Consider the following 25,538-nt stretch of genomic DNA (forward strand, 5'->3'; position numbering starts at 1 on the left):
TATAAAGGCTGTGATAACAGGACACTTAGAAAATATCAACGGAATTAGACAAAGTCAACATGGATTTATGAAAGGGAAATCGTGTTTGACAAACCTACTGGAGTTTTTCGAGGATGTAACTGGTAGAATAGATAAGGGAGAACCAGTGGATGTGGTGTATTTGGATTTTCAGAAGGCCTTTGATAAAGTCCCACATAAGAGGTTAAAAATTAAAGCACATGGGATTGGGGGATAATATACTGGCATGGATTGAAAATTGGTTAACAGGCAGGAAACAGAAAGTAGGAATAAATGTGTCTTTTTTGGGGTGGCAGGCGGTGACTAGTGGGGTACTGCAGGGATCAGTGCTTGGGCCCCAGCTATTCACAATATATATCAATGATTTGGATGAGGAAACCAAATGTAATATTTCGAAGTTTGTTGATGACACAAAACTCAGTGGGATTGTGAGTTGTGAGGAGGATGCAAAGAGGCTTCAAGGCGATTTAGACAAGTTAAGTAAGTGGACAAAAACATGGCAGATGCAGTATAACGTGGATAAATGTAGTTATCCACTTCGGTAGGAAAAATAGAAAGGCGGAGTATTATTTAAATGGTGATAGATTGGGAAATGTTGATGTACAGAGGGACCTGGGTGTCCTTGTACACCAGTTACTGAAAGCAAACATGCAGGTGCAGCAAGCAGTTAGGAAGGCAAATGGTATGTTGGCCTTCATTGCAAGACAATATGAGTACAGGAGAAAGGATGTTTTACTACAGTTATACAGGGCCTTGGTGAGACCACACCTGGAGTACTGTGTGCCGTTTTGGTCTCCTTAACTAAGAAAGGATATACTTGCCATAGAGGGAGTGCAGCGAAGGTTTGCCATACTGATTCCTGGGATGGCAGGACTGTCGTATGAGGAGAGATTGGGTCAACTAGGCCTGTATTCACTAGAGTTTAGAAGAATGAGAGGGGATCTCATTGAAATGTATACAATTCTGACAGGGCTAGACAGACTGGATGCAGGGAGGATGTTTCCCCTGGCTGGTGGATCTAGAACGAGGGGTCACAGTCTCAGGATATGGGGTAGGACATTTAGGACTGAGATGCGGATACATTTCTTCACTCAGAGGGTGGTGAACCTGTGAAATTCTCTACCACAGAAGGCTGTGGAGGCCAAGACACTGAATATATTTAAGAAGGAGATAGATTTCTAGACACAAAAGGCACCAAGAGAGAGCGGGAATACGGTATTGAGACAAAGGATCAGCCATGATCATATTGAATGGCGGAGCAGACTCGAAGGGCCAAATTGCCTACTCCTGCTCCTATTTTCCTATGTTTTTCTATGAGTTTGAGTAGGTGAAGATGTTTGGTGGGTGAGTGGTGGTGGTGTGGTTCTTTTGCGCAGTGTGCTTAGACTGAGGTTGAGATGCTGGTATGCAGGAGCTGTTGAAGCATGTACTCACCTTGGCAACCCAACTGAGGTCGTTGACTTTCTTGTGGCACTGTGTCAGGCTGCGTTCCACCAAACTACGGGCTGAGACCTCCTGGGCCACTTCCCTCCACATTGCCCTGAACAACTGAGGCGATGGCCTCCTTCCAGTGGCCAGGAACAGCATTGCCCTCCTCCGCTCCTCTCCAGATAAGAGAATTGCTCTCAGAAAACCATAGGTGGGTAAGGCTTCCTTCTGAGCCCTCATCTCCCCCTCCTCCTCCTCCCTCTGTGAGCAGCTTGCCCTCTTCTTTGCTCCATCTCACTGAAATGCTGCAGGCCAAGGGGGATGACAACTAGAGCACCCATGATTGGGAGCAAGTGATCTGACCAGAACCCTTGAATTCAGAAGCAAGGCCTTCTCCACTTGAAGCACCACTTCCTGTCACCTCACCAACTTTAAATAACTCTAGATAGATCCAAACAGTTCCACAAACTTACACAGAGCCAGTAGAAATCAAAAAGCAAGTTACCTGAAAGTTGTTGATGATCCCTTCAAATATCACTGGTGGAGGGTCCTTCCTGCTGCTGAACGCATGTTCAGCTGTGCGAGGTTAGGAGAGGCCATTTGCTCTGGCAATGATGATGAAAATAGCAGCACTGGCGTCAAATCATCATTGCACACTGATTGACATCATATGCCTACTTACCATACTTCTAGCGCACGCTCCTAACGGCTGCCTTACGGCCCTCACTAAGATGGCGTCCGGCATGGCCCACGCCAAAAGTGTGTACGCACTGCTCGGAAGCTATTTTGGTCCACATTTGGCACCTATAGCGCTCAAACTATGGGCGCTATGGAACTGAATTTCTACGCCCATGTCTGCGGTTTATGGCCTCTGTTCCCTATCCTTGCATTTCTTAAGGGTTTAATCCACCCCTATGGGAAGATTTGACATGTTTATCCATCCAAAATGTTATTCTAAATGGGGAATTACATGAATCAGTCATTCATGAAAGAAAGACTTATGAAATCCAGTCCAAAGATGTGTGGGTTAGGTTGATTGGCTATGATAAATTGACCCTTAGTGTTAGGGGGATTAAATACGTGGGGTTACAGGGATCGGGTGGATATGTGTCGGTGCAGGCTCGATGGGCCGAAATGGCCTCTATCTGCACGGTGGGGATTCTGATTCTGTGAAATAATACTGAGCGGCCTATGGGTGGCGCTGTCCAGGGAGAGTATTGTAAGATTCGCGAAATTTTCATTAACTAATCACGTAGAAAAGTAGGGTTAATAAAACAGCTTTATTGACCAAAAAGCCTCTTCTACAGAGAAACCTTTGATAAAAGGGCACACAAAATGGCCACCAGACCTCGTGACCAGCTTCTGGGACCATTTGAATTTCTGTTACTGCAAGCCAGACAGGCTTGTGGATTGAGGACATTAAAAGCCCGCGAAAACCAGTTTCAGGAAGCCGAAACTCATGGAACTGAGTATACATATTGATTAGATTACAAGTACAGGACAGATTTGGGTGGCAGGATGAGACCCATCAAGAAATGGGCGGACAATTGAACGAACGCTTAAGCCCATTACACTGTACAAAGAGAAGCCGTTTAACAGCCATCCAGGGCAATCTCCAGACCGATCAATATACAAACCAAGTTACGGTAACAAAGCAAAGACATTATCGGCCCAGGAAGGCCAGTTCAGCTATCACCGACTCCCGTTATGAAGACAAAACACCCCTGCAGAGAGTTCTGCCAGCCAAAATTATTACAAAGACAGGACTATGATTTGGCGGGAGATAAGAATGTTCCAAAAGGGTATAACTGTGGATTTAAGTAAAGTCCATCAGTGAGTTCTCCATCGGTACGCTTCGGGACAGACTCCATCGGAACCAAGCAGCACTTCGGTTCGGACCGTGTTCGGTGTTCGGCCAGGCAAGGCCCGGCCACAACGAGAGGACGACGAGAAGATTTCGGCTTGGAAGCCAGCTCGGCCAGGCAAGGCCCGGCCATGATGGGAAGACGATGAGGGAGGCCCAGGTACTTTTGTCGGGAGATCATCGACGACCCAGGCCGGAGAAGAAGACACTCAGGGCCCAGGTACCCCAACTCTCAGAAGGACAATGATGACTGTATAAAGAGTCATCGGGAGATCATCGACGACCCAGGAAGACACCCAGGGCCCGGTACTCCAGTTCGTCAACATCACATCGGCGAGCGCTCATCGCAGGAGAACCAAGAGGAAAACAAGCTGCGCCAGAAGCTTCCAAACCCACGTGACGACGGAAAGCTGTGTCGAAAGGCTGCAAAGCCTTTTTCGCAATTCTTAAAGTGGTGAGCATGATCCCGAGTCCCTCAAATCGAAACTTAGTTAGGTTATAGGGGAGGGGGTTAAGGGTAATTGTAATGTGTTACCCCTTTTACGATGTGCCGTGTGTTCCCCATTTCTATAGAGTTAAGTTTATAAATGTGTGCATGCTTGTAGTTGCTTTAATCTGTGCATATGACATGTATGTTATAATGCTGCAAACTGTTCAATAAAGGCATCCATTTCGTGCTATTCGACCTGGTCTATTGAGTTTTTCTGCACTACAGCTCCCTGCACCCAAGTCCAAGGTCTAGGGCCGTAGGGGCGAGTGGGTCGAACCACTCACGGGTAATTATTGCAAGAAGCCTGGCAGGAGACCAGAGCAAGCAAGAGAAACCCCCTACAGTATAGATACTCGGGCATGGGCCCAGCTTGTGCAGGACATTCTTAACAGGAACTAGTGAAGGACACAACTAGACCTCCATGTTGTAAAACAGTTGATTAAAGCTTTGTTTAACGCTTAGACCAAGTGCCTAGTAGTTTTCTTACGTCAGGGAACATCAATTTTTATTGCAGTAAGTAATGTCTGGTATATACACAGTCCTTTCTGGGGTAATTACTTAAGGCCTATTATGGCTTTAATTGCTTTATGGATTTTAGCTTAGATGATTTTTATGGCTTAATTATCTTGGAACATCCATGGCTAAAAGCCTGAGTGATGGTTTGAACTAGTTGAGAAATCTGTTAGCTAATCCACTACCCAGCATTCAGTTCCACTACAGACTTCCATTTTAAGTAGGCAATTTTCAAGTTAAAGTCCATGTTGGGCACATTTCACGCAGTTTACAGGGCATTTCCCCATGAATCCCGAAGGCAGCCTTCAGACAATTTACATGGTACTGGTCCTACAATCTCCCTGAACTCTCTGCAGCTGTCCCACTCTGTCTCATCTCCACTGTTTAATGGTTTGTAATGCAGACTGAGAACTGTATTTCCTTTCTAATTGCTAAATGCTATCCATATAATTTCTACCTTCAAACAACTTTCTAGAAAATTCTTACATGCTAGAATCCTTTATTAATATTGCCACCCACCTTTTTTCTATCACTATCTCTCCTGAAAATATTATAACCAGGAATATTAAATTCCCAGTCCTATCCAAACTGAAGACACGTCTCCTTTATAGCTACTAATAATATTATACCCCTCTATAATTATTAATGCTTCTAACACCAATTCTTTTTGAATGCTTTGTATATTTGCATATTTACACTCAATGCTGACTTTTAGAATTTTGAGCATTATTGTTTTCCTGTTTTTGTCATTTAACTTGTTGCATCCCCTCCCCCTTCTATAACATTATTTCTCAATACCTCAAAGCTTATTTGTTTGTCTTTCTCTTATTTTTAAAAAATTTATTTAAATTCAAGCCTTCTGCTTCTACTCCATCTTTACTAATCCTATTAACCACATTTTTAAGTTGGATGTTTATTAAAAATGCCATTTAATTTGGTCAATAAATGTAAAAAGTGCACTGAGCAATCGTGTACAAGTGAAACACATAAACATTCATTGGGTAGTATAAGCATTTGACCAAAAATGCCAATAAAATGGAAATTATCTTCATTTGTTGCTAAAAATACTATATTCTGATGTAGCTTAGCTACATTTATAAGAGACGTTTAAAGAGATGCCCTTTCTCTTCTGCACAATGCGCTGAAGGCGTGTTTCCATCTTACTGGATGCTGAAGTAATTAATTAACCAACTAAAGACTTTTGCTTGTCCTCCTGCCAATCAAAGTCAACTACTTCACAATTAACAATTCAAGAGTACCGTCAAAATTTATGGGGGTAGAATTCAACTTTGGCAGGGCGCAAAATGGGCACTAGTGGATCGGTCACCTGTTGCACAATTTTCCTTTCCATTTAAGTCAATGGAAAGGAGAATTGGGGCGGTGAATATTGGGTGGCTGATCTGCTACCATCCGCTTTGCGCTCTTGCCGAAGTTGAACTTTATCCCATTACTTTCACAATTGGATGAGGTTGCCATGTGTCCCCTCCATTCTTCCATTGTGTTGGAAAGGTTGAGCAAGCGAATCTTTCCTTGCAGTCAGGGAAGGCCTCTGGTTTGGATAGTAACTGTGGTCATTTTCATTTAAAGAATTATTTCCTGGATTGGCTCCCCTGCTACTTGGATGTGATAAAGTGTACAATCAATTGAGAATAACACTCCATATGTGAGACATGATGCTAAACTGACTCTCCAGAAAAGATAAGGAACCCTCAAATGTGCTCCCTACAATCTGATATCCTTTCAAAATTGCAATTCCTAAATATTAGCCAAGATCTTGAGGATGAAATTTTGATGAGCAATATTTTTGGCATACTTCTTAATGTACACTATACGATTCCTATGTATGTTATTTTAATAAATGTGTTCATCTATTTATTTTAAGAATGGCATACAACATATTATTCCCCTGGTCACTAAGTTGATTCACCAAGATCAAATAGGATTCACCTAATATGTTGATTGTTGAATATTATTCACATAACACATAAGCCTCTGAACCTTCTTTGGCACTTGGGTGCAGAAAATGAATCTGACATGGTTAAATACATTTATTTCAAGAGGTTCTTCGGTGTATGGGGTTTGGGGAGCAATTTACTAGTTGTATATTTTGCTTACCAATGGGGTATGTTACGCCATTTTCCATCTGTTTCAGGCATTTTTAAAGTGTTTAGTTTAAAACTACCCTCTGCAAAACTAGATAGCGGAGAGTCAAATTTTAGTTTGAGCATTCATGCAGTGTTATCCCATAGCATAATTTCAAGGCCTTTGTTTCTTATAGACTCAACAGGTGTAATTTTCACCATCACCCCCTGGGCAGGAATATGGTGGAGTGGATTGCCTACCTATTTTTGAGTTCTGTAACAGGTGGCTGATTCACTCCACCACATTAATGCCCCAGGTGATGAAGGTGAAAATTACCCCCGACATTTATTTCTGAAAGCATTGTACAATCATGCACTTCTGATATTAACTCTTTCTGTTATCTAGCTTTACAATTTAATGACAGCGGTACTGTTTATATTAATTATTGCTTGAAGGTTATGATTATTTTTAATATTTCCAGATACATCTGGGCTGATTTTGGTTTTCAGATCTAAATCAATTCTAAGTGGTTAAGAACTGGTGCAATTCAGGTCAAGTGAAAGTAGTGCTCAATTCTCTGGCGTAAGCTCAGTTGCATAAATATTCACAGCACCAGCAGACTCGGCTGAGTCTAGGGAAGGCAGTCGTGGTGATGGAAGAAAATTGCCCACACGGCAATTTTAAAGGGAGACAATTAAATCAGTGTATCACAATAGGGTGGTAAAATTCAGAAAACATTTGGAGACCCTCAAAGTCATCTCATGTCATTAAGGGCCAAGCCATCACACAAAGCTATGGTAGCCTAGTGGTTATCGTGCTGGATTAGCAACCCAAAAGTCATGAGTTCAAATTACAACATGGTAATAGAACTGGTCATTTGTGGGCTGAAAGCTTCTGATTATCGTAAGTAAACCCAGTTGCCCCTTCTGGGAAGGAAACCTACATATGACTCCAGTCCCACAGTATGTGGTTGACTCAATGCCCTCTTCCAAAACTCTGCTGCCTGTATCCTAACTTGCACCAAGTCCTGTTCACCCATCCATCCCTGTGCTCGCTGACCTACATTGTCGAGCATTGCCTCAATTTTAAAATTCTCATCCTTGTTTTCAAATCCCTCCATGGCCCCGCCCCTCCCTATCTCTCTAACCTCCTCCAGTCCAAGAACCCTCTAAGATCTCTGCACTCCTGTGCAGTCTTGCGCATCCCTGATTTTCATCGCTTCACCATTGGCGGCCGTCCCTTCAGCTGCCTAGACCCTAAGCACTGCAGTTCTTGGGTTGATGTCGATAGAAATATGTACATTCCATTGATGGGAAGCAGGCTGAGCAACTCTATTTATATAATTTGTGTGCTTGCAATTTGTGTTAGCAAAAATAAAATGCACTTCTGAGTTAGCCACAATCCAGGATGGCAGCATTTTTTTTCATGTGTTTTTTGTATTTATAGCCCATCTCTAGTTGCCTTGAGGTGGTGGTGGTGAGCCTTCTCCTTGAAGCACTACAGTCTTTGTGGTGACAGTCCTCCCACAATACTGTTAGGTAGGGAAATTCAGGATATTGGCCAAGCAACAATGAAGGGAAGGCAATATATGCCCAAGTCAGGATGGTGTGTGACTTGGAGGGGAACTTGGAGGTGGTGGTGCTCCTATGACCATTGCTGCTCTTGTCCTTCTCAGTGGTAAAGGGAGGTAATGTCGAAGTAACTTTGGTGAGTTGTTAGTGAGTTAAAAGACTTGCATTTATATAGCGCCTTTCACAACAACAGGATGTCCCACAGCACTTTACAGCCAATTAAGTACTTTTGAAGTGTAGTCACTGTTGTAATGTAGGAAACTGCATATACTGTGTCCTGTAGATCATATAAACTGTAGCTCCTGTGCATTATTGGTGGAGGGGGTGGATACTGAGTTTAGTGGCAGGGGCACTAATCAACTGAACTGTTGTATCCTGAATGGTGTCGAGTTTCTTGATTGTTGCTGCAGCTGCACCCTTCCAGGCAAGCGGTGAGCATTCCATCAAAATCCTATCTTGAGCCTTATACATGGTGGATAGAATTTGAGGGGTCAGGAGCTAAGCCACTCGTCACAAGAGTACCCAGTCTCTGTTCAGCTCTTGCAGCTACAATGTTGATACAGCTGGTCCAGGTCAGCTTTTGGTCAACGATGGGGCTAGGCAATGGTGGTGCTGTTGAAGGTAAAAGGGAGGTGGTTGGGCATTCTTTTGTTTCAGATGGTCATTACCTGGCACTTCTGTGGTGCAAATGTTACCTGCCTAACAGGTAACCCTAGATGTTCTCCAGGTGCTGCTGTAAGCTGGCATGGGCTGCTACATTACTGGAGGGGTTATGAAGCACTGTGCATTCGTCAGCAAACAGCCCCACTCGTGACTTTATGAGGAAGGTCACTGATGAAGCAGTTGAAGATAGAAAATACTGGAAAACACTCAGCAGGTCAAGCAGCTTCTGTGGAGAGAGAAATGGAGTTAATGTTTTTAAACTGTTAATCTCTACCATCTTCCAGTTCTGATGAAAGGTCATTGACCTGAAATGTTAACTCTGTTTCTTAGTGATCCATTTGGGTTTTTACGATAACCCAATTGCTTCATAGTCACTTTTCCTTTCACTGCTAACCAAATTTTCAGTTTTTTTTAAACTGAATTTAAATTCTCAAATAGCCATGTTGGGATTATGAACTTATGTTCTCTGGTTTATTAGTCCAGGCCTCTGGATTATTAGTCCAGTATTAGTCCAGTAACATGGATAACTGAAAGTGTATTTATGTAATTTGTTTCATTACATTACAGTACAGCACAATCAATCTTTAAAAAAGGACTTAAAAATCTTTTAAAAGGGCTTATAAAATATTTTTTAAAAGGACCTTTAAAAACAGATTAATCACATTTAACAATACCACACAACATTTAACAGTTATAAGCATCACAAAGCTTGAGCATTAGGATCTGATGAGGTGGTTTCCACACCTAAAAAGCGCTTGTCACATTGATTGCTAAAAGTGCTTCAGTCCTAGCACCTGGTGAAAAAGACTTTGAAATATCAGTGAATTGGTTACTTTGAATTTCACACTTAGATAAAAATGTTTGTAAAAAGTGCTCAACACATCGATAGGCAAAAAGGGGTTAACACATCATCGGCTTTATCGAGGCAGTACAACACTTCCATAAATAAATCCAGACTTCTGCAATTAATTTAAATCGTTTATCATTTAACAGTTATTTAGTTAACAGGGACAGCTATTATTGGAATAGATAGAAATGGAGATTTTATTCTCTTAAACATTTTGGCCTGGAATTTGCAGTCAGCGGCGAAGTAAAGGCTTTCGCTGCTGGCCCCGAAGTAAGCTTTGCACAAAGACCTCGCGATTTCTGTGTTGAGAAGTTCGGGTTTCCCGATGATAATTCAAACTAACGGAAGTTAATGGGGGATTCCCAGCGAAGAGCTGCTGTGATGTCTAAGCAGCCAATCAAAACGCAGAATTCTCACAGACAGCGAACCAGGAAGTGGGTAAAACTCCTAAAATTCTAACTTTTTAAAAGTGTTAGAGAGAGCAAAACAAAGATTGGGGCTCTCACATGGAGAAAAGGCAAACCTGAAATAAAGATGAACAATGGATAAATTTGACACTGCACAAAATTTAAATTACTTTTTCAGGGCCATAACCATTGGTTAGCAGTCAATATGCTATTAATATCCCAGTTACATCTAATCCTTTGGGTCTAACATTTTATGGGGTATTTAAAAGTGTAATTACTGTTAGAAATAGCCAAGTTACGGCTATCTCTGGTTACTTTAAATAATCAGGTTTGAGTGCAAACCAATATAGTGGGTACTGTATATTGTGTTTAATCAGAGTTTAATACGGAATATAACACATTAGTAATGCAGCAAAAACATACGACCGTGACAAAAAGCTGACACCAATCCGATCAGACAGACGGTTGACACGTGAGCAATTCTCTTCCTCCTTTTGTCTGTGAGTACAAGCTCTCTCTCTCTCTTTCTCCTCCGTCTGTGACTACAAGCTTTCGGAGAGGTCACTTTTATTCTACTTTTAGGGGTGGGCCTGAACCTGGATATTGACAAGACCTTTTGACCTATAGAAGTTCCCCTAAAACCTTAATAGCCAATGGGACTTCTAGCTCTGTCTCGATTCTTGTGTCAAAACCCACCCTAAAGACGTCTTATGATTTTGGCCACATGTCTTTCTCTGTTTAGATTTTCCCAGGGTTTCCTCCTTGTGGAATTCACCTCTTATCTCTTTCGTCCGTATCCTTCTTTGATTTCAAGAGGCCCAACTATAAACCTGTTTGCTTCAGAGTGTTACCTCCTTTATGACGTAGCAAATGTTTACATTAACTTCCCCAAACTTCCTTCTATTATCTTCGCAAGCAGTACTGTTAAACTAACTTCAAATCCTACCTTAGCAATGTACATAAATAAGGTTCAAGTCTTAACTTAAAAACAACAGATAATCACTTAGCAACAGGGAGATTGTACCTCCGTAGGAAACCAAAACATTAGCACATCTAAGCATTTATCTGTCCCAAGGAGACTTTCCGTCTGCAATTCGAACATAACCATTTAAACACAGCATTTTTCGCGTCACAGTTTTAATCGCATAACCATATACATTTTTAAGCATCTTTAGTTTCTAACATTACTGCAGAAGAGCCAAAGTTTTCATCAGCTTCCCTGATTTGAGAGATTTAGGCGCTGTTGGGGTGCGGCGGGTGGCACAGCCAGTGTCGGAGCAGTGAATGACAGACCGCAACTTCAGGATTTCCAGATTAGGCTGTGCATGCGCTAAATCCTGAAGTTACAGTCAGTTTCAAAGGCGAAATGACGGCAATCGCTGCCAGTTGGCCGTCATCAAGACCGCAAATTCCTGGCCATTATTCTTTTATCAGCTATTCATTTAAGTGGGCGTGACTGTATATAACACCTTTTATGACCATAGGATGTCCCAAAGTGCTTTACAGCGAATTAGGTACTTTTGCAATGTAGTCACTGTTGTAATGTAGAAAACACGGTTGCCAATCTGTACACAGCAAGGTCCCACAAACATAATATGCTTCTGTTTTAGATGTTGGTTGAAGTATAAATGTTCGTCAAGACACTGGGAAAACCCCCTTGCTCTTCTTCAAATAGTGCAGTGTGATTTTTTTTATGTCCACCTGAGAGGGCAGACAAAGCCTTGGTTTTATGGCCCGTATTTTCCACCCGTAGTGACATCGGAAATGCCTGTTTCAGGCATGCGAAACGCATGCGCTGAAAACCGGCATTTCCGATCTGTCACGAATGCTCGACAGATCGGACGCCTGCCCTAGAGAAGGGCCTCTGCGGTGGGTGGAGAGTTCTGCTTTCTGCAGAACCTCCGCCCGCTGAAAACACTTCAAAATCTTACATCTGGTAAAAGCAGGCGTAAGGCCTGCTTTTACCAGCATAAGAGTTGATAAAAGTAAAAAAAAAGTTTCCCACTCATTTATAATTTAATAAAAATACTTTAAAAAAAGTTAAGTTTATTTTTAGCCCCATAAAAAACTTCAATTATTTTTTTCAAACAATTACATTTTTGTTTAAAATATTTAATTTAATGTAATTTTTAACTCATTTTAAAAATGTGATGGTTTTTTAAAAATGTATTTAATGTTTTAGTGTCTTTCTGGGGTGATCTCCATTCATACTTTTGACGGGTCTATCTGTCAAAAGTATGAAGGGAGATTCCTTTCTCCTATTGGCTCGCCTGGCCCACGTGATCCCAGGGATGCTTGCAAACTGCCTGCGCCCCGGGATACGTGGGCCCTGCGCATTTCGACTGTGAAGAGGCCCAGGAGCGGAAGTGTCCAGACCGCGGGAGCCCTCAGGTAAGTTCGTAGATTTTTTTCTGATAGGAGGCATCCGCACACAGGAAGCCTGCTATCGGAAATTACGGGCCGATATCTCTTCTGAAAGATGGCACCTCCTTCAGAATGTATTGAAGGGTCAGCCTAATTTATGTGCTCAAGTCTCAAAACAGAGAGTAGAGGTTAAAGGTAGTTACTTAGACTGGCAGAAGGTGGGAAGTGGTGTTCCATAGAGATCTGTGCTGGGACCACAGTTGTTCACCATTTACATAAATGATGATTTGGAGTTTCCCTGCTGTCTGCCACAGGGAAAGTCATGCAAGAATCCTTCTCAATCGCCTTCTCCCCGAGGCCGAACAGCTCCTTCCAGAGTCACAATGCGGATTCTGTCCACGAAGGGCACAATGGACATGATCTTCACCGCGCGTCAATTACAAGAGAAATGCAGGGAACAGCACCAACCGCTGTACATGGCCTTCTTTGAACTCACAAAGGCCTTCGACACTGTCAACCGGGAGGGATTATGGAGTGTCCTCCTCAAATTCAGCTGCCCTCAAAAGTTTGTCACCATCCTCCGCCTGCTTCACGACGACATGCAAGCAGTGACCTTGACCAACAGTTCCACCACAGACCCAATTCACGTACGGACCGGGGTCAAGCAAGGCTGTGTCATTGCCTCAACGCTCTTCTCGATCTTCCTTGCTGCAATGCTCCATCTCACCCAGTAAGCTCCCCGCTGGAGTGGAGCTAATTTACAGATCAAACGGGAAACTGTTCAACCTCCATCACCTCCAGTCCAGATCCAAGGTCGTCCCATCCTCTGTCGTCAAATTACAGTATGCAGACGACGCTTGTGTCTGCGCTCACTCGGAGGTCGAACTCCAAACCATCGTCAACGCCTTCACCGAAGCGTACAAGAGCATGGGCCTTACACTAAACATCCGTAAGACAAAGGTCCTCTACCAACCTGCCCTCGCCACACAGTACTGACCCCCGATTATCAAAATCCACGACAAGGCCTTGGACAACGTGGACCACTTTCCATAGCTCGGGAGCCTACTGTCAACAAGGGCAGACGTCGATGACAAAGTCCAACACCGCCTTCAGTGTGCCAGTGCAATCTTCGGTCACCTGAGGAAGAGGGTGTTTGAAGACCGGGACCTCAAACCCGGCACTAAGCTCATGGTCTACAGAGCAGCAGTGATACCTGCCCTGCTGTATGCCTCAGAGGCATGGACCATGTACAGCAGGCACCTCAAAGCACTGGAGAGGTACCACCAACGCTGCCTCCGCAAGATCCTGCAAATCCATTGGCAGGATAGGCGCACCAACGTCAGTGTTCTCGCTGAGGCCAACATCTCCAACATCGAAGCTTTGACCACACTCAATCAGCTCTGATGGACAGGTCACATCGTCCGCATGCCCAATACGAGACTCCCAAAACAAGCGCTCTACTCGGAGCTCCGACACAGCAAGAAAGCCCCAGGTTGGCAGAGGAAACGCTTCAAGGACACCCTTAAAATCTCTTTGAAAAAGTGCAACATCCCCACTGACACCTGGGAATCCTTGGCCCAAGACCGCACAAAGTGGAGGAGAAGCATCCGGAAAGGCGCCGAACACCTCGAGTCTCTTCGCCGGGAGTGAGCGGGAGCCAAGCACAAGGAGCGCACGTCAACCCAAGCACCCCACCCACCCACCCCTTCAACCACCGTCTGCCCCACCTGTGACAGAGACTGTAGGTCCCGCATTGGACTCATCAGTCACCTGCGAGCTCATTTTTAATGTGAAAGCAAGTTATCCTCGGATCCGAGGAACTGCCGAAGAGAAGAGAAATTAATTATCTGGACTCGGGAATCCGAAGTACAATACCAAAATTTGCTGATGTTACCAAATTGGGGGGTATAGTTAATGCTGAGGAAGACAGCAACAAAATACTGTACAAGACATTAACAAACTTGTAGAATGGGCATGTAAACTGCTCTGACACTGGCTGTGCTGTGCCTCCCCCCCACAGAGCTGGCAATCAATCAAATCTCTCAAATCCTGGAAACTGATGAATCCTTTGGCTCTTCCGCAGTAATTACGCTGTTAATGGGCGTGTAAACGGCAAATAAATTTCAATACAGATAAGTGAGAAGTGGTGAAGAGGAATATGGAGGCCACCTACTCCTTGGAAAATAAGAGTCTAAATGGGGTCGAGGAGCAAAGGGAACTAGGGGTACGGGTTCACAAATCAATAAAACTAGCAACGCAGGTTCACAAAGCCATAAAAAGTGCAAAACCCTTCGGTTCATTTCTATAGGAATAGAATTCAAAAGCAGAGAAATTGTGTTAAACTTATATAGAACCCTGTTTAGACAACACTTAGCGCACTGCGCACAGTTCTGGTCACCGTATTACAATAAGGATATAGAAGCACTGGAGAAAGTGCAATAAAGATTTACAGGGATGATACCAGGACTGATAGGGTACAACTATCATCAAAGACTGAACAAGCTGGGGCTCTTTTCTCTGGAAAAATGAAGGCTAAGGGGTGACCTAATAGAGGTCTTTAAAATTATGAAGGGGTTCAATAGGGTAGACGTATGGAAGAAGTTACCAAAACTAGGGGCCATAAATATAAGATAGTCACTAATAAATCCAATACGGAATTCAGGAGAAACTACTTTACTCAGAGTGGTGAGAATGTGGAACGTGCTACCACATGGAGTGGATGTGGCAGATAGCAATAATGCATTTAAGGGAAAGCGGATATGTTGATAGTGGCAGGTGAAATAAGGTGGGAGGAGGCTCCTGTGGAGCATAAATACCGGCACAGATCTATCGGGCCGAATGACCTGTTCCTGCGCTGTAACATTCTGTGGCCCCAAATTTAAACCCCCACCCGCCCTAGGGGAATGGTCCCACTAAGCTGCGCGCCCACGCGCAGCAGTCTGTAGTTTCTGGGGCAGGCCGCTTGTGGGCTTTCCAACGTAAATAACTGCGCATGTGCGACAATTTGAATGGGTCGCACAGCCAGTTAAAGGGCCCGCGCACCAAAAAAAATTACAGGGAACACTGGTGGGAGGGGTTATAATTTTAAAATTCTAACTCTAGGCTCCAACCTGCCGCTTTCCCAGCCATATACATTTTTACTACCCCAAATCAGGCCATTGACGAGGCTCACACAAAATGGAGGCAGGGGCCTAGTTAACATTCAAAAGTCACTTCATTGGATGATTTCATCGGCACCATGACACAGAATTAAACTAAACATCAGGGGAGTCCTACGCTGTTGGATGCCAGCAGATCCAAGGCAGAATGCACAACTGGCCAAGAAGTATTAAAGATCTAACACAATAGCAAAATACTGCGGATGCTGGAAATTTGAAATAACAACAAAAAATGCTGGAAATACTCAGCAGGCCAGGCAGCATCCGTGGAGAAACAGAGTTAACGTTTCAGGTCTGGGACCCTTCATCAGAACTGGAAAAAGCTGGAGATGTAACAGATATTAAGCAGGTGCAGAGACGGGGGGGGGGGAGGGGGGTTTAGGAGGGGAGGAAGGAATTGAAAGAACATCCTGTGCTTTTGTAAGAGGCAGGAAAGATAAAATGTTGCAAATGGGAGTGGCAAAAATCATACTGCATGAAAAATGGGGGCAGGGATAATTATCTGAAATTGTTGAACTCGATGTTGAGTCCGGCAAGCTGTAAAGTGCCTAATCGAAAGATGAGGTGCTGTTCCTCGAGCTTACGTTGAGCTTCATTGGAACAATGTAATAGGCCGAGGCCAGAGAGATCAGAGTGTGAGTGAAGCGGTGAATTAAAGTGACAGGCGACCGGAAGCTCAAGGTTTGTATACTAGATTGCAAGAAGTACAAGTACAGGAAACTTTGGTTTATCCGGAGGTTGTATGTCCGGAAACCTCGATCTAACGGCAGAAATCAGCAGTCGTTTTGTTAGGTTTTTTTTCTTTTTTTTTCTTCTCCTAGCATTTTTTTAAACAGTCAGTCTCTGGAAAGCCTCTCTGAAGCTGTTGCTAAGCTACAGAGATGCTTCTAAGGTACGGGCCGACTGTTTACAAGCTGTTGCTAAGCAACAGTGTTTGTTGTCAGATACGGAGATGAAAACCTCCGTATCCTTCAACATTAGCGCTGGTCTGTCCGGAAGTTTTCATAGATCGGCATCACGCCGGTCCCGTCGATGCCGGATATCGCGAAGTTTCCTGTAAATCGCTGTTTCACCTGGAAGGGGTGGTTGGGGCCCTGGACAGTGGGAAGGAAGGAGGTAAAAGGGCATATGTTAAATCTCCTGTGCTTGCATGGGAAGGTACCAGGCGAAGGAGAAGGGCTGTTAGGGGTGATTGAGGAGTGGACCAGGGTGTCGCGGAGGGAGTAGTCCCTTCGGAATGCTGAAAGGGGAGGTGAGGGGAAGATGTGATTGGTGGTGGGATCACGTTGGAGGTGGCGGAAATGGCGGAGGATGATACGTTGAATGTGGAGTCTGGTGGGGCGAAAGGTGAGGACAAGGGGAACCCTATCGTGGTTCTGGGAGGGAGGGGTAGGGGTGAGAGCAGAAGTGCGGGAAATGGAACGGACACGGTTGAGGGCTGTGTCAACCACAGTAGAGGGGAATCCTCGGTTGAGGAAAAAGGAAGACATGTCGGAAGCACTGGTATGGAAGGTGGCATCGTCAGAACAGACGCGGTGGAGATGGGGAAACTGGGAGAATGGAATAGAGTCATTACAGGAAGCGGGGTGGGAGGAAGTGTAGTCCAGTAGCTGTGGGGGTCAGTGGGCTTGTAGTGGATGTTTGTCGAAAGCCGATCGCCAGAAATGGAGACGGAGAAGTCAAGAAAGGGAAGGGAAGAGTCGGAGATGGACCATGTGAAGGTGAGGGAAGGGTGGAAATTGGAAGTAAAGTGAATGAACTTATCTAGTTCAGGGCGAGAGCAGGAAACGGCACCGATACAATCATCGATGTACCAGAAAAAGAGGTGAGGGAGGGGACCCGAGTAGAACTGGAACAAAGAATATACCACATATCCCATGAATAGGCAGGCATAGCTAGGGCCTATGCGGGTTCCCATAGCAACACCTTTAATTTGGAGGAAGTGAGTGGAGTCAAAGGAGAAGTTGTTCAATGTGAGAACAAGTTCAGCCAGGCGGAGGAGGGTGGTGGTGGGTGGGGACTGGTTGGGCCTCTGTTCAAGGAAGAAGCGGAGCGCCCTCATGCCATCCTGGTGGGGGGTGGAGGTGTAGAGGGATTGTACGTCCATGGTGAAAAGGAGATGGTTAGGGCCAAGAAACTGGAAACTGTTAAAGTGACGGAGGGCGTCAGAAGAGTCGCAAATGTAGGTAGGAAGAGACTGGACAAGGGGAGAAAAAATAGAGTCGAGATAGGAAGAGATAAGTTCCGAGGGGCAAGACCAGGGCAGTCCTGTTTGTGGACTGAAGGAGGTAGAAGCGGACTGTGTGGAGTTGGGGGACTATGAGGTTCGAAGCCACAGAGGGAAAATCTCCAGAGGAGATGAGGTCAGTGAGTGTCTTGGAAACAATGGCTTGATGTTCGCTAGTGGGGTCATGGTCCAGGCAGAGGTAGGAGGAGGTGTTGGAGAGCTGGCGTTCAGCTTCCGCACGGTAGAAGTCGGTCTGCCAAACAACAACCGCACCACCCTTATCAGCAAGTTTAATGATGATGTTAGGGTTGGATCGGAGAGAACGGAGTGCTGCAAGTTCAGAGGGAGGTAGGTTGGAGTGAGAGAGGGGAGCAGAGAAATTGAGATGGCCGATGTCACGTCGGCAGTTAGCGATGAAAAGATCTAGAGAGGGTAAGAGGCCAGAGAGAGGGGTCCAAGTAGAACGAGAATTTAGAAAGCGGGAGAAAGGCTCAGCTGTGCGGGGGGAAGACTCCTGGCCAAGGAAGTGGGCACGGAGACGAAGGCGACGGAAAAAGAGCTCAGCATTGTGCCAAGCTCGAAATTCATTGAGATGGGGACGTAAGGGGATGAAGCTCAGGCCTTTGCTGAGGTTGGGGTCGGAGAGGGGAAGGTCAGAGGGGATAGTGAAAACGCAGCAGGGAGTGAGATTGGGAGAAGGGGGGTCAGAGGAAAGTGACGGGGAAGAAGGTTCCGGAGGGGCGTTGGTGTTCAAGAGTTGATGAAGCTTGCGATCCTTGACATTGGAAAGGAAGAAAAAAAGTTTTTTGTTGAAGCGTCGGATGAGTCGAAGGATGAAATGGAACCGTGGACCCGGACAGCTTTGAGATAGAGTGCATCGGTGCTGCTGAAGAGAGGTCGAGAGTGTTCATGTGGCAGCGCATGGCATTGAGCGTGGATCTCAAGATGCGGCAAGAGCAGTAGTTCGAGGAACGATGAATATCGAGGAGATATTTGTAATCCTGGGTGGATCTGAAACATGAAGGGTGGAAGTTCAGATGGAATCCACGTGGAATAACTCGGAACCGGAGACAGTTACTGAGGAAAGAGATGTGGCTGTGAAACCGAGTCTTGGCAGATGCCTGATCAAACACGAGAAGGGAAACTGAAAGCAATGAAGATGAACAAGGTTGAAGGGAAACTGAAAGCAATGAAGATGAACAGGGTTGAAGAGACAAACGGAAATCACGTCGGAGAGAAGTGTTAAAGATCTGCTGTTTTCATAGATACATAGAAGATAGGAGCAGGAGTAGGCCATTCGGCCCTTCGAGCCTGCTCCGCCATTCAATGAGATCATGGCTGATCATCCAAATTCAGTACCCGGTCCCTGCCTTCTCCCCATATCCCTTGATCCCTTTAGCCTTAAGAAATATATCCAACTCTTTCTTGAATATACTTAATGAACTGGCCTCCACCGCCCTCTGTGGCAGAGAATTCCACAGGTTCACCACTCTCTGGGTAAAGAAATTCCTCCTCATCTCAGTCCTAAATGGCTTACCCCTTATCCTTAGACTATGACCCCTGGTTCTGGACTCCCCGGCCATCAGAAACATCCTTCCTGCATCTAGTCTGTCCAGGCCTGACAGAATTTTATAGGTTTCGATGAGATCCCCTCTCAATCTTCTAAACTCCAGTGAGTATAAGCCCAATCGACACAATCTCTCCTCATACGTCATTCCTGCCATCCCAGGTGTCAGCCTGGTGAATCTTCGCTGCACTCCTTCCATGGCAAGAACGTCCTTCCTCAGGTAAGGCGACCAAAACTGCACACAATACTCAAGGTGTGGTCTCACCAAGGCCCTGTACAACTGCAGCAAGACATCCTTGTTCTTGTACTCGAACCCTCTTGCTACGAAGGCCAACATACCATTTGCCTTCTTAACCGCCTGCTGCACCTGCATGCTTACCTTCAGCAACTGGTGTACAAGAACACCCAGGTCTCTTTGCACTTCCCCTTCTCCCAATCTATTACCATTCAAATAATAATCTGCCTTCCTGTTTTTGCCACCAAAGTGGATAACCTCACATTTATCCACATTATAGTGCATTTGCCATGTTTCTGCCCAATCACCCAACCTGTCCAAATCATGCTGGAGTTTCACGACATCCTCCTCACAGCATACCCTCCCCCCCAGCTTTGTGTCGTCTGCAAATTTGGAGATATTACATCCAATTCCCTCGTCCAGATCATCAATATATATTGTGAACAGCTGGGGTCCTAGGACCGATCCTTGCGGTACCCCACTAGTCACTGCCTGCCACTCGGAAAACGACCCGTTTATTCCAACTCTTTGCTTTCTGTCCGCTAACCAGTTTTCTATCCAAGTCAATACCTTGCCCCCAATCCCATGTGCCTTAATTTTGCACGCTAATCTCTTATGCGGGACCTTATCGAAAGCCTTCTGAAAGTCCAAATACACCACATCCACTGGTTCTCCCTTATCTATTTTACCAGTTACATCCTCAAAAAATTCCAGTAGATTAGTCAAGCATGATTTACCTTTTGTAAATCCATGTTGACTTTGTCCGATCCTGTCACTGCTTTCCAAGTGCTCTGCTATTACATCTTTTATAATGGACTCTAGCATTTTCCCCACTACCGATGTCAAGCTTACCGGTCTATAATTCCCCGCCTTTTCTCTACCACCTTTTTTGAATAGTGGGGTAACATTAGCTACCCGCCAATCCATGGGTACCGTTCCAGAGTCTATCAAGTTCTGGAAGATGACCAGCAATGCATCTACTATTTCTAGGGCCACTTCCTTAAGTAAAAAGGCTGTGGGTTCAAGCAGCACTCCCGAGACATAGAATTACATAAGCATCAGTATTACATAAGCATCAGTATTAACGGGAGGGCGGGAAGTGTGCGGAAGAGCCCCTTGTGGGCCAGGATGAGCAGGAATGATTCTACTAGACCATTGAAGGAATCCTTGGGCCTAGCCAGCTCTGGCCAATTGCTCCCCCACCCCTGATCGTGCTGGAACCGTGAACCCTGCAAAGCCCTCCTTCCACTGACTGCTGGTGACCGTCCCTACAGGTTCCAGGCTGTGGCTTGCTGCTGCTAATTTTCTACTCCCGCCCACTGGCCAGGCAGTCAATCTGGCCAGGTGGGAGTCAGCAAACAGCTATTTAAATGAATGGCAGAGCCCCATGCCCTGAAATTGCCATTTTCGTCTCCCACTACCAGGCTCTTCCGCACACTTCCCGCCCTCCCGTTAATACTGATGCTTATGTAATACTGATGCTTATGTAATTCTATGTCTCGGGAGTGCTGCTTGAACCCACAGCCTTTTTACTCAGAGCGGAGAGTGCTACTACTGTGCCAAGATTTCAAGTGGAGATAATGAATGCATTTTTGGTGAGTCAGAGCAGAAAATTATAAGATGGCCTCATACTGTGCCATATTGGGCCAGATATTTTTGTCAAAATAATAATGAGGCCATTGACGTTCACCATTACTTATGTGGAAATGGTACAGCAACTTCAGGCGCGGGGCAGATGCATGGTTAAACGTGAATATCCAAAAGTTGCTGTCCGAGTTACGCAGTTGTCATTAGCTTCGCGAAAACGGCATCTCTCTGTCTGCCTCACCATTGAAATGCATTGAATGGTGTGAAGTTGCTCTATTTGTGTGGCAGATACGAACTAAGCCAGCCGCAGAAAGTTAAGTCTTGTTATTTCAAGTTTAAGTACCTTTTTAATGACATGATAACTGTTAATTACTGCCATTCAACCTCTCTGGCACTGAAAATTGCAAGTGTGGAGTTTCATTTCTTCAGGTATTCATTGTTGGAGATTTTTAAAATGTCAAATTTAAATTAAAAAACTTTTCCTTTCTGTCTCTTTTTTTTCTCTTTCTTAATCCAACCTTTCTTTCCCTCTCTTTACTTTTCTTTCTGTACCTGATGATACTGAATTCGCCCATTCTAATTTACCCTCCTTCTCAGTCCTTGCGCAGTTAATTTCACAATCCTTCAATCTGATTGGTTAAGGAGGTACACAGTTACTTGCTGAGTATTTCCAGCATTTTCTGTTTTATATACACAGTTACTTGCCCTGTTCACTCAGGTCCTAGATGTCCTGTTGCCCTTGCTGCAACATTATGGCTCGCACTTTCTGCAAATTGCGGTGCAAAAAAATTTAAGAACATGAGAAATAGGAGCAGGAGTAGGCCATTCGGCCCTTGGAACCTGCTCCACCATTCAACGGGATCATGGCTGATCTTCTACCTCAACAACACCTTCCCGCTTTATCCCCAAACCTAAATGTGCAAGGGCAAGTCTAAGTAACGGCAGACGCCATTAGTGCTACGGCAAAATTTGAGCCCATAATGATTGGGTTTGAAGCACATACTGTGCCAGTCTGCTGATGGAAAGGAGTGAGAGAAGCGGTTAAAGCTATTACCTGGACAGGGCAGGTTGACTGAAGATCCAAGAATGCAACAAAAATAACTCAAAAAAATTCAGAAAGAAGGAAACTGTGCTATTGCACTAAACTGATTATAAAACAGCACACGTCTGAGGAAATTGTCAAATGTGACAGATCAGAGCACGTGTAACATTTGGCCAGAGCCTGAGCAGCCTCGAGCTGACTTGAGTGTGCCAGAAGATCACGTGGGACCCCTCTGACATCACCAAACTCTGAAAGGAGACGTGTCGCACAAGCCCTCCCTCCACAACATGGCCGCGCTTCTCACTCCACTCCAGCTGTGTAGAGGATCTCTCAGGAAGAGCAATTCCCCATACCTTATTTTTTGAAAAAGAGAAACGGAGGCGAGGCGAGGCGGGAAAGGGGGTTGAGTCTCGATCTGTCTTACTCATCGTCAACGAATTGCACTCCTGACATTTCACTGAGAGCTTCCAAGTGTATTTTTTAAAATCCAAACTGTCCAAAGCGACCGTTGGGTTCGCGCGTTCCTCGTCGTTCTGTTCTAGCTAGTTACCATGGCGACGCCCGAGTTCCGGTTCCGTCTGTAGGCAGTACCTTGTGGTGCCGTGTGCGGGGGCTCGGTGTGTGTTTGTCACTTTATCGCTTTCGCTACCGTCCTTATCATTTGTTTTCGGGGCGGGGCAGGGCAAGGGGGTGGTCGGGATTATCTCGCGTTGCGGCCCTTCTGAAAGAGACGGCGGAGAGCTGTGCTGTGTCGGCGCGGTACGTGTTTCCCTTGCAGCGGCTGCACCGTGTCGGGTACCTTTCTGTAGGCGGGGGGCCGTGGGTCAGTGTGTGATTAGGGGACGCGGGCGGTGCAGCGGGTCCTCGAGTGCGGAGAGAAACCGTCCGCTTACTCGCTATGATGCTCGAACAGACACACGCCGACCAACAGGCCTTAGGCCTGAACTCCGGCACGGAGTGGCAGCGCAGGCACACGCACACATGCACTCTCACTCATTCACTCCCACCCACCTGCTCTGCCGTGCTCTCCAAAATGAATAAATAGGCCCCGTTATAAAGTACAAGGTCTTCAAACTCCCCTGACCCCTTTTCTGTCATATGGTACTCCTCTTGTGAAAAAATCAAACTTCTGACTTACAATTTCTAATGATTTTGTCAATATTTCTGGCGTAGTGAAGAATGTGATTTAAAGAGCTGACATCCTTGTTTTGCTCCAGCTGACTTTGGAATCTTAAAAGATGGAAACGGAGAGGCTTTTAAATGCCCAGTATGAGGCAATTATTTTACAGCTTAAAAAGCTTTAGACGGGGAAGTAAATAAAAGTTCTTGTTTAGTTACGGCAGTTCACATAACTTTGGTTTGGAACAATTAAAAGTTGATGGTAATTGGTGAAGCTTAAAACAAAAGCATTGACTATTCAAGATTTTTAATATATTTAAGTAGATATAATTGGGTTTACAGTACTAACAAGATATGCCAAGGGAATGACTAATTGTAGTCTGAACATAAAAGTGTGCAGTGAGTTATTTCTAGAGACCAAAAGACCAGTAATTAATGAAAAATTAAACCTATTGCTTCTACTTGATTTCTAATTGGTTATGGTTTTAATATTGTCCAGTTCTACAATATGTAGTTCAAATAACATTTGACGTCAAGCTTATTTCTAGCTACTGTGTCACATAATTCAAGTGCTGTAAATGTTGATTTCATATTTGTGAAATGTTCATGACCGTGCTTAATTGATGTACATTAATACCTGCCAGGATTTGCATAATACTAATTCATATTTCCAGCCATTGTTGAAATTTTTTATTTCTAACTGCATTTTAAGTGTTCTGAACTTCTAAAAATTCAAACTTTTGCATTCGGTTAGTTTTCTTGACTGCTTATCAGTCCAAACAAGTTTCCCCCATGTAATTTTTAAATAATCAAATTTACTAATTGTAATCTTTGATTTATAAAATATAGGATAATTTAAAGTTTAAGTGTGTGCTATTACTAGTTGTTCTGCTTAGTGTTAAAGAAAACTGTTGGGTGTTTTTATATTTTTAAATATTCAGACTCATAGCATTCACAATACTGGTTGACAGTAATACTTTTTTCTGCTCGATGTCACTTTAGTTCCACCTAACTTGATCAGTCACAACTGATTGGATGCGTGTTTACCTGGTGGTTTCCATTCTTTCAAACGTCTGGATTACCATGGCACAGAACCAGCCAGGAGGACCAGAAGAAAAGGACAAAACTTCTACTGCATTAAAAGGTAGGCAATATACACAGTTTTTGACTATTACATTAAATCTCATGCAACTAATATTTAAAACTATCTACAGTAACTACCGTGAAGGATCTCATGCTGAGGAGCCATGTGACGCACGTGTTCACGACAGCCCTTTCAGTGAGCGCTCTGTATTCCAATCCCTCAATTATTAGTGGGGAATTTTGCAAAAAGCTCAATGGCCTCATCTGCATGTCATTGCAAAGATGTCTAAATTGAAGCAATCCCCAAAAATTCAAACTTTCTGTTAACCAAGTCTCAGCTCAAAATCTGGGAATCCGTTCTGGCATTGGATTGAGTCATCTTTCCAAGACGAGCAAGTACTGCTGCTATCAAAGCAATATGGCTTTAGTTCAGTGAATAGAACTAAAATTTAATGTTGATATATGATTAGATTCTACTGTAAACAGCGATACCAACTTGCATTTATGTAGCACCTCTAACATAAGAAACGTCCTAAGGCGCTTCGTGGAAGCATAATCGGACAAAAAATTGATGCCGAGCCAAATGAGAGATCTGGGGGTGGGAGGCGTGAGTGACTAAAAATCTTGGTGAAAGAGGTAGGTTTTAAGGAGTAGAGAGAGGCAGTTTAGGCTGGAAATTCTAGTTTAGACCGCTGAAAGCATGGCCGCCAGTGGTGGGGCAAAGGTAGTGGGGGTCCTGTAAGAGGCAGATATGAAGAAATGCAGAGTTCTCGAGTGTTTTAGGGTTAGAAGATGTTAACGATACTGAAGGGCAAGGCCATGAAGGCATATGAAGGCATTTGAACTCGAGGATGAGAATTAAAAATTTAAGGTGTTGATGAACCGGGAACCAATGTAGGTCAGCGAGCACAGAGGTGATGGGTGAGCGGTACTTGGTGCCAGGTAGCATATGGGCAGTAGAGTTTTTGATAAGCTCAAGCTTATGGAGGGTAGAGGACAGGAGGCTGGCTGGCTAGGAGAGCGTTGGAATAGTCAAGTCTGGAGGTGACGGAAGTACTGATGAGGGTTTCAGTAGCAGATGTGCTGTGGCAGGGGCAGAGATCAGTGATGTTATGGTGGTGGCAGTAGCCAGTTTTTGTGATGGAGAGGATAACACAACTTGGGGTCCAGTAGGATGCAGAAGTACAAACTGTTTGGATCAGCCTGAGACAGTGGCCAAGAAGGGGTTGGAATCGGTGGCGAGGGAATGCAATTTTTGGTTGTGGGGGGTGAG

The 25,538-nt window shown here is 44.6% G+C and overlaps 1 protein-coding gene and 1 long non-coding RNA gene across 8 annotated transcripts in view; one reads left to right on the forward strand and one right to left on the reverse strand.

Moving 5' to 3' along the window:
- Window positions 1-2,707: 2,707 nt before the first annotated feature.
- On the reverse strand, window positions 2,708-22,510 carry LOC147124528 (uncharacterized). Its single transcript, XR_015078502.1, has 2 exons — window positions 22,417-22,510; window positions 2,708-8,855 (listed from the first exon to the last, which is right to left on the reverse strand). It is a non-coding gene; the product is annotated as an uncharacterized LOC147124528 (long non-coding RNA).
- Window positions 22,511-22,596: 86 nt separating this feature from the next.
- The window catches only part of arb2a (ARB2 cotranscriptional regulator A), an 846,111-nt gene continuing 843,169 nt past the window's right edge, over window positions 22,597-25,538 (forward strand). For 2 of the 7 annotated variants that reach the window (XM_085988811.1, XM_085988855.1), the window contains exons 1-2: window positions 22,732-22,822; window positions 24,185-24,326. In XM_085988811.1, coding sequence (XP_085844937.1) covers window positions 24,218-24,326 — 109 coding nt within the window. In that variant the 5' untranslated portion in view covers window positions 22,732-22,822; window positions 24,185-24,217. Of the gene's footprint in view, window positions 22,681-22,728; window positions 22,823-23,043; window positions 23,331-24,184; window positions 24,327-25,538 lie in introns of those variants that run through there. The other 5 variants (XM_085988846.1, XM_085988838.1, XM_085988820.1 and 2 more) reach the window with 4 other exon arrangements.

Source organism: Somniosus microcephalus, chromosome 1 (genome assembly GCF_052327205.1).
Source record: "Somniosus microcephalus isolate GS21.2 chromosome 1, FLI_Smic_1.0, whole genome shotgun sequence".
Classification (NCBI taxonomy): Eukaryota; Metazoa; Chordata; class Chondrichthyes; order Squaliformes; family Somniosidae; genus Somniosus; species Somniosus microcephalus.